At 42.3% G+C, this 12,032-nt stretch overlaps 1 protein-coding gene across 4 annotated transcripts in view; it reads right to left on the bottom strand.

Annotated features, from left to right (window-relative positions):
* LOC135542489 (glycogen synthase kinase-3 beta-like) overlaps positions 1–12,032 on the bottom strand; it is a 51,229-nt gene that overhangs the window by 17,755 nt on the left and 21,442 nt on the right. For all 4 annotated transcript variants that reach the window (XM_064969482.1, XM_064969484.1, XM_064969483.1 and 1 more), the window contains exons 2-3: positions 7,686–7,879; positions 5,107–5,190 (exon numbers count right to left, since the gene is read on the bottom strand). In XM_064969482.1, coding sequence (XP_064825554.1) covers positions 5,107–5,190; positions 7,686–7,879 — 278 coding nt within the window. The remainder of the gene's footprint in view (positions 1–5,106; positions 5,191–7,685; positions 7,880–12,032) is intronic.

Raw genomic sequence — 12,032 nt, 5'->3', positions numbered from 1 at the left:
AACTATATTCACTGAGCTCATCTGATGCTTTAACTTCTTGGTGATGGGGGCAGTATTGAGTAGCTTGGATGAATAAGGTGCCCAGAGTAAACTGTCTGCTACTCTGTCCCATATGCTAATATATGCATAGTATTAGTAGTATTGGATAGAAAACAGTCTGACGTTTCTAAAACTGTTTGAATGATGTCTGTGCGTATAACAGAACTCATATGGCAGGCGAAAACCTGAGACAAATCCAACCAGGAAGTGGGAAATCTGAGGTTTGTAGTTTCATTTAAGTGATTGCCTATCCAATATGCTGTGTCTTTGGGGCCAGATTGCACTTCCCAAGGCTTCCAGCAGATGTCAACAGTCTTTAGAAAGTTGTTTGAGGCCTCTATTGTGGAAGGGTGTCAAATAAGAGCTGTTTCAACAAGTGGACTAGGCTGAGGCCAATCAGTTGTTTACTGCGCAGTCACGCACGCGCGCCGTTCCTTCTTTTTCCTCTGTAATGAATACGCTATTGTCCGGTTGGAATATTCAAGATTTATTGTAAAAAGACCCTAAGTTTTGATTGTAAACATTGTTTGACATGTTTTGACAAACTGTAATGGAACTCTTGACTTTGTCTGGATTTTGCGCTCGCGCATTGTGCCTTTGGAATAGTGAACTAAACGTGTGTATTGGGACATAAATATGGACGTAATCGGAAAAAACAAACATTTCTTGTGGAAGTGGGAGTCCTAGGAGTGCATTCCGACAAAGATCAGCAAAGGTAAGTGAAGATTTATAATGCCATTTATGACTTTTGTTGACTCCACAATTTGGCGGGTAACTGTATGGCTTGCTTTTGTGGCTGAACCCGTTCTCAGATTATTGAATATTGTGCTTTTGCCGTAAAGCTTTTTTGAAATCTGACACAGCGGTTGCATTAAGAACAAGTTTATCTTTAATTCTATGTAAAGCATGTATCTTTCAAAGTTTATGATGAGTATTTCATGTGGCTCTCTGCAATTTCTCCAGATATTTTGGAGGCATTTCTGAACATGGTGCCAATGTAAACTGAGGTTTTTGGATATAAATATGAACTTGATCGAACAAAACATACATGTATTGTCTAACATTGAGTCCTGGGAGTGCATTCTGATGAAGATCGTCAAAGGTTAGTGATTAATTTTATCTATATTTCTGATTTTTGTGACACCTCTCTGGTTGGAAAATGGCTGAAAGATATGTTCTGCTTTTGCCGAAAAGCATTTTTGAAATCGGACACTGTGGTTGGATTAACGAGAAGTATATCTTTACAATGGTGTAAAATACTTGTATGGTTGAGGAATTTTAATTATGAGATTTCTGTTTTTTTGAATTTGGCGCCCTGCAATTTCACTGGCTGTTGGCGAGGTGGGATGCTAGCGTCCCGAACGATCCCAGAGAGGTTAAGCACACTGTTTGATTAAATAATTAAGACACACAAATGACTAGAGGGAGTCTGACCGGCATTTGATTCAATTGTGCCGGGTTTAGACTTGCTGCGCAAAAAAAAATCAAGTTACTCTCCTCCCTGCTGCAGTGAACACCACTGAACATCAAAGTGTTTATCGTGCTGTCCGTGTTGCTGAAGCTGCAATTTCTGACTGTAAAGTTGTTACCAAAATCCCTCATTTGTTTAGGAAAAACATTCCCTATTCCCTCAACCCTTGCTCTCTTCATGTGACACATGTACATATTGCATGCCCTTGACCAGAGACCTATTTGTATGGGACTAGTATTACTAGAGAAAGTTGTTTATGTAATTATTACTTCAGAATATACGTTATTCCAGAGGACGATTCGGACAGGATTAGTTATTTTCAAAACTGCCCGGTAATTATTATTATTTTATAAATTGACAGTTATGTCAGAAGCCTGGAGGTTTTTATTCTAGGCGTGAAGATACAGTTTTTCCAATATGTCCAGGTGATAGGGCCACACTGATAACTCAAGCCTGGTTCCCAAGTTTCTAAACCATCATTAGGACATTTTAGTGATCCGCAGTACATCCTAAAGGCTATGGATGACAAAGTTATAATTTCCAAATGTTTAGATCAGTTGTATGCTGCCTTGCGATCTATTAACAGCAAAGGTTGCATTAAATAGGCTTAATATTTTTTACTGATGCATTTGGAAATATTCTATTCATACGCACAAAACATAAACAAAATAATTCACTGTGAAAGTTGATAGGCCATTCATATATAGCTTATGAACAGCACTTAGCACAATTTATCCAATCAGTTCTCTTGCACAACACCTGTCAAGCTCAGACATTTCTAACAAAACACAGGGATGTCAATTCGCACGGGACTAGTATTATCGCCAAAAAAACAGTAGGTTATCCTGGATGGAATTGTTACTCTCCTGCCATGTCAAAATTACTGACAGGGTAGATTCGGACGGGACTAAAAATCACAGATGTGGTGTTTTGTGCTCGTGCACATAATTACATTACCCGACCTCCCACAGTAAAACGAATCCAATCCGAATAGGGCACAATGGGGGCTGATGTATAGCATATCATAATCACATCAATATATTGGTCATAAACTCTGAACACCGTAACAGCCAAATGGATGCAGAGGACACCCCAACCCAAGCACTCTGTTCTGCCACCTCAGGCAACTCCCATTCAGCTCAGTCCAAGCTCTTGGCACCCCAATGGTGGAACTAGCTTCTCCCTGAAGCTAGGACAGCAGAGTCCCTGCCCATCTTCCGAAAGCACCTGAAACCCTACCTCTTAAAAAATATCTTAAATAAATTCTCCTCCTCACCTCGACACCCCCCACCAAAAAAAACAATTATGCACTTGACCCCAACCCCCCTTCTAGCTCTTACTCTACTGACAGCTATGTTATTGAGGACAAATGTATTTTCTATGCCTGTGATATGTGGTTGTCCCACCTAGCCATCTTAAGGATGAATGCACTAACTATAAGTCGCTCTGGATAAGAGCGTCTGCTAAATGACTAAAATGTAAATGACAAACTCGAAAAAGGGGTATGTTTACTGGTTGCTGAGGAGATAAAGGGATAGTCCGATGTGTGAAATAAATTTGACAAGTTGTGGGAAAGCACTGGAGATCAAGAAAAAGGTAAGGCGCAAGCGCTGCGGGCATATTATGTGTGCAAAACAGACGCTGTATAGATTACAATATTATTTTTCTGACCGTTTGGAACAATGTAAACAGCAAATAATGTATAAGCGTACCAGAGTCTGTTGTAACGTTTTTTTGTAACGCCTTTATTACAGCAAAGACTAAAACAGTCTGTTTAAGCTAATTAAATCAAGGCTCACTTTATTTTCATTTTAAAACTAAAATGCTTGACTGCATTTCAAATCATGAAGACTCGTATGCTGTGCGATGACATGAATGAATGACTGATTGAAACAGTAGCCTATAAAAGTATTGAAATACAGGCCTAAGTAAGTTAGTCTTAAGACTAAACCGGATGTCAGTGGTAATTATACAAGGCTGCTATACTAAACCTACCAATGATAATGACATTACTTATGATCATAATAATAAGACGATCAAGAAAAAAGAGCATTATAAATAGTTACTCCGACAACTTGGAACAGTGTAAACACTAAATAAATTTGAAATAATGTCAGAGAGGATGTTCTAACAAAAAACTAATGTATAAAGCCTTTATTACAGCAACGCAAAGATTAAAAACAGCCGAATGTGAAATTGTTTACTTGACATGAGCACGGAATCAGTAGCCTATTAAACACTCAAACAGGCAACTGAAGCAGGACCTGTCTTATTTCTGCAGATATACTGATGATTTCTAAAAGCCAGGCATATTTAACAGTTAGGCTATTGATTATAGACCCAATTAAGTTGGGGTTTCCTCTCTCCTCACCTTTCTTAGACAATAAGGTAAGGGCTGTTCTCTCATCTAACTCCGCTGCTGCCTCCACCACATTCCAAGTTCTCAACACCAATACGCTGGCAAAAACCATCAAGCGCTATGATGAAACTGGGTCTCATGAGGACCACCACAGGAAGAATTACCTCTGCTGCAGAGGATAAGTTCATTAGTTACCAGCCTCAGAAATTACAGCCCAAATAAATTCTTCAGAGTTCAAGTAACAGACACATCTCAACATCAACTGTTCAGAGGAGACTGCGTGAACCAGGCCTTAAATGGTTGAATTGCTGCAAAGAAAATATTACTAAAGGACACCAATAAGAATGGGAGTCTTGCATGGGCCAAGAAATACAAGCAATGGACATTAGACCGGTGGAAATCTGTCCTTTGGTCTGATGAGTCCAAATTGGATGTTTGGTTCCAACCGCCAGGTCTTTGTGAGACGCAGAGTAGGTGAACAGATGATCTCCACATGGGTGGTTCCCAGCGTGAAACATGGAGGAGGTGGTGTAATGGTGCTTTGCTGGTGACACTGATTTATTTAGAATTTCAGGCACACTTCACCAGAATGGTTACCACAGCATTCTGCAGCAATACGTCATCCCATCTAGTTTGCGCTTGCATCAGATGACCTGGGCTCCATAATCACCCAACCTCAACTCAATTGAGACGGTTTGGGATGAGTTGGACACCGAGTGAAGTAAAAGCATCCATCAAGTGCTCAGCATATGTGGGAACTCTTTCAAGACAGTTGGAAAAGCATTCCAGGTGAGTACCTCATGAAACTGGTTGTGAGATTTCTAAGAGTGTGTAAAGCTGACATCAAGGCAAAGGGTGGCTACTTTGACGAATCTAAAATATATTTTGAGTTGTTTAACACTCTTTTGGTTACTACATGATTCCATATGTGTTGTCATAGTTTTGATGTCTTCCCTATTATTCTACAATGTATAAAATAGTAAAGAAAAACTCAGACAACTAAATGGGGCTAGCCCTAATCCCAACAATATAAGAGTATAAACCTAAACAGCTTAAGTTAATATGAAAATCTTCACAATGGAAAGTCAAAGAATGTAAGTGGTAGAAACAGAAGTTCAGGAGCAACATTTAGCCTAGCTAGTGTCAAACAAAAACTTGTTAAATAGCGAGTCTCCATTACCTGCAACAACACACAGAGACAGACGGACAGACTGACGTATGAGCAGCAACCACCCACCTTGTCTCCACTGGAATAGAAGAAGTAGCGTAAACGCACTATGTTGCAGTGGTCCAGTTTCCTCATGATCTGCAGCTCCCGGTTCTGTGACGAGATGAGAAAGAGACATTGAGAAAATCTGACAACCTGCGAGTATTAGACAAGTCAAAAAGGCTAAAGAAGCTGCACTCTCCCAGACGAAACTTTCCTCTGATTCTGAACCAGTTAGACACGCTCTCTTAAATTAGTCTTAAAAAGCTTTTGAGGCTCATCTGATAGGGGCTGATAGATCCACGGTTAGGGAAAATGGCTGTTCAGAGAGAGAGAGCGAGCGAGCGACAACATAACATGGAGCATCCATACTTCTCCCCCAAAGCCCTCAGTGTTTCCCAAACCTCTCGTTGAGTACCCCGCAGCCTAGCAGCACCACTTACTAGATCTAATCCAGTACTAGCCCACCTGGTTCAACTGGTCAGCCGGTTGGTTAAATCAGGTGTGCTAGTATTAGATTAGATCAAACAAGTGGAATGGCAAGGGGTACTCAAGGAGAGGTTTGGGAAACAGCTAAAACATAACCATGGGTGTCCATCACACAGGTAGTGAAACATTCAAGACAAGAATCTGAGCATTTCTAGACTGAGTTTGGCACCCTGTCACTGTTTTAAATTACAAGCCCACACATGGTTAATTTAGGCCAGCTACATCCGCCATAGATCAGTGACAGCCATAACTGAATGGGGGTCAAATCATGTCAGTGAAATCTGAACAGGGAGCAAAATTACCCACAGACACACATTATAAGCTATTTCAAACACTGGCGCAGAGCAGCCATTGCAACACTTGTTTAACACAGTTACGGCAGTCATAATGTAGGCTACAGTCCATTCATGATGACTGAGGAAATCCATGGGTTGAGTTTCCTTTAGGGTGCGACAATAGGAGTTATGAAGAACAACTCAATGCTTGAGCTAAAACTGGAATAGGGAGGGACAAGACTCCATTTCAGCTCCAACAGGAAGGGGCGTGTTCTCACAAGACATGGCATCACTCGGGACGAGGGCATCATGCTCAGGCCGAGTGCCAAGCTGATGAACCAAACGCCCATCAGTGTGGTACGGCAGGCAGTGCTAGACGATCACGAGAGAGCAGTCTCATAGCGGTAAGCGACCTGACTAACCTCCTAAAGTATTTTCAGTCGAATGACAGTAGACATGCGAGACCATTTAATGTGAGCTCACATAAACTACAGACAAAAGTAAAACATACAGTTGAAGTCGGAAGTTTAAATACACTTAAGTTGGAGTCATTAAAACTTGTTTTTCAACCAATCTCTTGTTAACAAACTATAGTTTTGTCAAGTCGGTTAGGACATCTACTTCGTGCATGATGCAAGTAATTTTTCCAACAACTGTTTACAGACAGATTATTTCACTGTATCACAATTCCAGCGGGTCAGAAGTTTACATACACTAAGTTGACTGTGCCTTTAAACAGCTTGGAAAATTCCAGAAAATGTCATGGCTTTAGATGCTCTGATAGGCTAATTGACATCCTTTGAGTCAATCGGAGGTGTACCTGTGGATGTATTTCGATGTCTACCTTCAAACTCAGTGCGTCTTTGCATTGGCATCATGGGAAAATCACAAGAAATCTACCAAGACCTCAGAAAAAAAATTGTAGACCTCCACAAGTCTGGTTCAACCTTGGGATAAATTTCCAAATGCCTGAAGGTACCACGTTCATCTGTACAAACAATAGTATGCAAGTATAAACACCATGGGCCCACGTAGCCGTCATTCCGCTCAAGAAGGACACGTTCTGTCTCCTAGAGATGGACGTAAGGTGGTGCGAAAAGTGCAAATCAATCCCACAACAGCAAAGGAGCTTGTGAAGATGCTGGAGGAAACAGGTACAAAAGTATCTATATCCACAGTAAAATGAGTTCTAAATCGACATAACCTGAAAGGCCGCTCAGCAAGGAAGAACTGGGCAAGGAAGAATTTGTGGGCAGAACTGAAAAAGCATGTGCGAGCAAAGAGGCCTACAAACCTGACTCAGTTACACCAGCTCTGTCAGGAGGAAGGGGCCAAAATTCACCCAACTTATTGTGGGATGCTTGTGGAAGGCTAGCCAAAACGTTTGACCCAAGTTAAACAATTTAAAGGCAATGCTACCAAATACTAATTGAGTGTTTGTAAACTTCTGACCCACTGGGAATGTGATGAAGGAAATAAAAGCTGAAATAAATCACTACTATTATTCTGACATTTCACATTCTTAAAATAAAGTGGTGATCCTAACTGACCGAAGACAGGGATTTTTACTAGGATGAAATGTCAGGAATTGTGAAAAACTGAGTTTACATCTATTTTGCTAAGGTGTATGTAAACCTCTGACTTAAACTGTAGTGTAGAAAACACTTTTTGGGGGAAGAAAATCAACACTATTCCTTAAGAATTGCTTATTAAAATGTGAGTCTCCAGTAAGGGATCTAGTTTCAGTGACGTCATACTAAACTTTCGTTACTCAAAAACGCACAGTGCAACAAGAAGTTCTAAAACTCTCCGATGTAGTCGTCTCTGCAGTGAAATGGTCCTCACCTTGAACCTCTTGTCCTGCAGAACCTTCTTGATGGCTATTAGCTCCCCGGAGTCACACAGTTTAGCCTGGTAGACCACGCCGAACGAGCCGTTGCCGATGACCTTCGTGTCTGTATAGCTGACCTCCTGCGGCCGGTCAGGGCCCTGGCCTGGGGTCGCTACCACCGTGGTCACCTTACTGCCATCTTTGTCTCCTGAGAGAGAGGGAGAGAAAGAAAAGAGAATAATCAATGTCACACAAGCGATACAGTATAGGACAACTCATTCAGCCACAGACAATCTTTACACCAAGAAGCTCCTGTAACATTTCTCATCCTCTCTCATCACTGCATCTCTAGATGTTGGCTCAGAATGAAGCCTGTAAGCCAGAAATAGGAAGCTGTACTAACCCACTTTTTAGCAATGAGTAATTTCTTAGGAGCAGGGCTACCCTTAAGACTCTGGCAGACACTGTAATGACGACAGCCTGAAAGTACAGTAGAAGGAAGGATAAAGGGTGTAGGCGTAAAGGTTGTGGTGAAATGAGGATGTAGTTTTAGTCTCGGATAGGGGAGGGTGCAAACGGCTAAGCACTTTTGTAGTACGTTTCCTATTTTGAAGCAACGCTGCAGGCAGCAAATGTTTCCCCACATAACAGCTCCAATTCAACACCTGTACTTCGCCATCGCAACTTTTGACAACGTGAAAATGGAGGTGTGAGTTGACAGACCAAGACAAACACTAACAGCCGGTCCCAAATCGCCATTTAACCAGCCCTTCGTTGTTTGCAGATCTGACAGGCTCTTCTAACCTACCGTTTATGGCTGACACCTGGCCATGGACCTCAACACAAACTCAAAGAGCACCAAACAATCCTAGATTGCACTGTTTTAGGACCACTATTTTTTTCACTATATATTTTACCTCCTGGTGATGTCATTCGGAAAACAATGTTAACTTTCACTGCTATGCGGATGATACACAGCTGTACATTTCTATGAAACATGGTGAAGCCCCAAAATTGCCCTCCCTGGAAGCCTGTGTTTCAGCCATAAGGAAGTGGACGGCGGATATTTTTAAACTTTTAAACTTGGACAAAACAGAGATGCTAGTTCTAGGTCCCAAGAAACAAAGATCTTGTTGGATCTAACAATTAATCTTGATGGTTGTACAGTCGTCTCAAATAAAACTGAAGGACTTCAGCGTTACTCTGGACCCTGAGCTCTCTTTTGACGAACATATCAAGACTATTTCAAGGACAGCTTTTACCCCCCCCCCATCTTTGTAACATTGCAAAAATCTGAAACTTTGTCCAAAAATTATGCAGAAAAGTTGCTTTTGTCACTTCTAGATTAGACTACTGCAATGCTCTACTTTCCGGATACCCGGATAAAGCACTAAATAAACTTCAATTAGTGCTAAACACGGCTGCTAGAATCTTGACTAGGACTAAAGAATTGTATCATATTACTCCAGTGCTAGCCTTTCTACACTGACTTCATGTCTCTTTATGTAGTGTCTCTCCTGGAGTGATGTGTGTTTTGTCCTATATTTATTTTTATTTTTTAAATCCCAGGCCCCTGTTCCCGAAGGAGGCCTTCTGTCTTTTGGTAGGCCTTTATTGCAAGTAAGAATGTTCTTAAAACAGACTTGCCTAGTTAAATAAAGGTTCAATTAAATTTAAAAAAAGGCTAGGACTGATTTCAAGGTTTTACTGCGAACCTACAAAGCATTACATGGACTTGCTCCTAACCATCTCTCCGATTTGGTGCTGCCATACATACCAACACTTACGCTACGGTCACAAGACGCAGGCCTCCTTATTGTCCTTCAAATTTCTAAGCAAACAGCTGGAGGCAGGGCTTTCTCCTATAGAGCTCCATTTTTATGAAATGGTCTGCCTATCCATGTGAGTCTTTATTGAAAACTCATCTCTTCAGTAGGTCCTATGATTGAGTGTAGTCTGGCCCAGGGATGTGAAGGTGAACTGAAAGGAACTGGAGGAACGAACCACCCTTGCTGTCTCTGCCTGGCCGACTCCCCTCTCTCCACCAGGATTCTGGCTACTGGTGCTCTTCCATCCCGTCCCTAGGAGGGGTGCATCACTTGAGTGGGTTGAGTCACTAACATGATCTCCCTGTCCGGGTTTAGCCCCCCCCCCAGGTTTGTGCCAGGTGGGAGGGGATCTTCATGGGCTATACTCAGCCTCGTCTCAGGGTAGTAACTTGATGGTTTGAAGATATCCCTCTTGTGGTATGGGGGCTGTGCAAAGTGGGTGGGGTTATATACTGCCTGGTTGGCCCTGTCCAGGGGTATCGTCGGAAGGGGCCACAGTGTCTCCCGACCCCTCCTGTCTCAGCCTCCAGTACTTATGCTGCAATAGTTTGTGTGTCGGGAGGCTAGAGTCAGTCTTATGTCTGGAGTATTTATCCTGTCTTATCCGGTGTCCTGTGTGAATTTAAGTATGCTACCTCTAATTCTCTCGCTCTCCCTCCCAGAGAACCTGAGCCCTGGGACCATGCCTCAAGACTACCTGGCCTGATGACTCCTTGCTGTCCCCAGTCCACCGTGCTGCTGCTCCAGTATTCTGCCTGTTGCTATGGAACCCTGAACTGTTCACCGGACTTGCTACCAGGTCCTGGAAGTGCTGTTTTCGACAAGCTCTTTCTACCGCACCTGCTGTCTCGACCTCTGAATGCTCGGGCTATGAAAAGCCAACTGACATTTACTCCTGAGTCGCTGACCTGTTGCACGCTCTACAACCACTGATGATGATTATGATTATTATTAGACCTTGCTGGTCATCTATGAAAGGTTGAAACATCTCGGCCATGTACTGTTACAATCCCAACCCGGCACAGCCAGAAGAGGACTGGCCACCCATCAGAGCTTGGTTCCCCTCTAGGTTTCTTCCTAGGTTCATGCCTTTCTAGGGAGTTTTTCCTAGTCACCGTGCTTCTACATCTGCATTGCTTGCCGTTTAGGGTTTAGGCTGGGTTTCTGAATAGCACTTTGTGACGTTGGCTGATGTAAAAAGGGCTTTATAAATACATTTGATTGATTGACTATAAGCTTTATCAATAGCAGTGCACGAATCTGTCAATCACAAAAGTACAAACTACTCTTCAACGAACTAAGAAGAGCATCATGATGAAGTCTACCACAATGCTGTTTTTGGAAATTGACAAGCCAAAACGACATTATACAGCCTAAAACTGCTAGCAAACTCCACCAGCATGCACATCAGTAGTCATGCAACATTCCAATTGGCATGAAGAGAAAGACACGTGGCGAAGTACTCCGTAAAATGAACGATATGATGAAGGAGATTGATCTTCAAACATAATGAAGGAAAAAACAGATCTCACATAAACAGCTGGAGCTCTGTCCATGAGTGACTTCAGAGTCTCCCCTGCATAGGAATTAGCAACATGAGGAATAGAGAAGATCCATTATTATGATTAAGCCTTTCTACACCACTGTTTGCAAGGATGACACGCGGAGAAGTTTAAAATCCATTACTTGTTTGGAAAATATTAGGCCTGGGTATCCATTAGACACCAAATGGAATAAACAGAAAACACTTTGGAACAAGGACGGACTATCTGGACGTGTTCAATAAGAAAAAAAGCCTAATTGGCTTTCCTTGGCTAAATGTTTTAAAGCATTCCAGTTGCGAGTCCTAATGAACATGACTTTGATCTGACAGCCAGTCTTACCAATTTACTAGAGATAATTTATCATCTCAGATCATGTAAGGAACGTAGGCGAGTTGGCTTGGTGGTTTGTTAAATAGAGGGGAATTCTTTTTTCCATTCACTTTAAAAAATGGCCATTCCATACTTTAAAGACAGCTCTAGGCCTATATACTAGTGATTATACCTTGTAGGAGTGTTGGTGTAGCACTGACCTCTTAGCACCCTGCAATCTGTTTTACAACCAGCACTTACATATCTCTATGGTGCGCACACACAGAGTGCCCTAATGCCCCTCTAACAGTAACAGGGTCACCTGACCTCTGATACTACTGCCTTGGCTACTGCAGAGGCCTGACGAGGGATGAGACAGTGCAGCAGCAGAATTTCGCAACAGGTCCAACACAGCTACGTCGGGGGATCCAGCACTGAACTCTGCACTCTCTCCAGCGTTGCTACCGTCTGGGTCAGAAGTCAAGGCATAGAGGAAATACTAGTCAAACAAAATGTTAAATATACATGATCAATGTGCCAATCCTGTCTGAACACGCTGCATCTCTATAGGAACCCACTGAGCTCGTAATGTGGTATAATATGGGAATTTGATCTTGAGGGTCAGACCACTCCAGGTCACACACTTCCTCCCATTCTCTGCTGAGTAGCAGGAAAGTGG

This window comes from Oncorhynchus masou, chromosome 6 (assembly GCF_036934945.1).
Source record: "Oncorhynchus masou masou isolate Uvic2021 chromosome 6, UVic_Omas_1.1, whole genome shotgun sequence".
NCBI lineage: Eukaryota > Metazoa > Chordata > Actinopteri > Salmoniformes > Salmonidae > Oncorhynchus > Oncorhynchus masou.
Note: the sequence above shows the minus strand (reverse complement) of the source record. Positions and strands in the feature narration are given on the sequence as shown.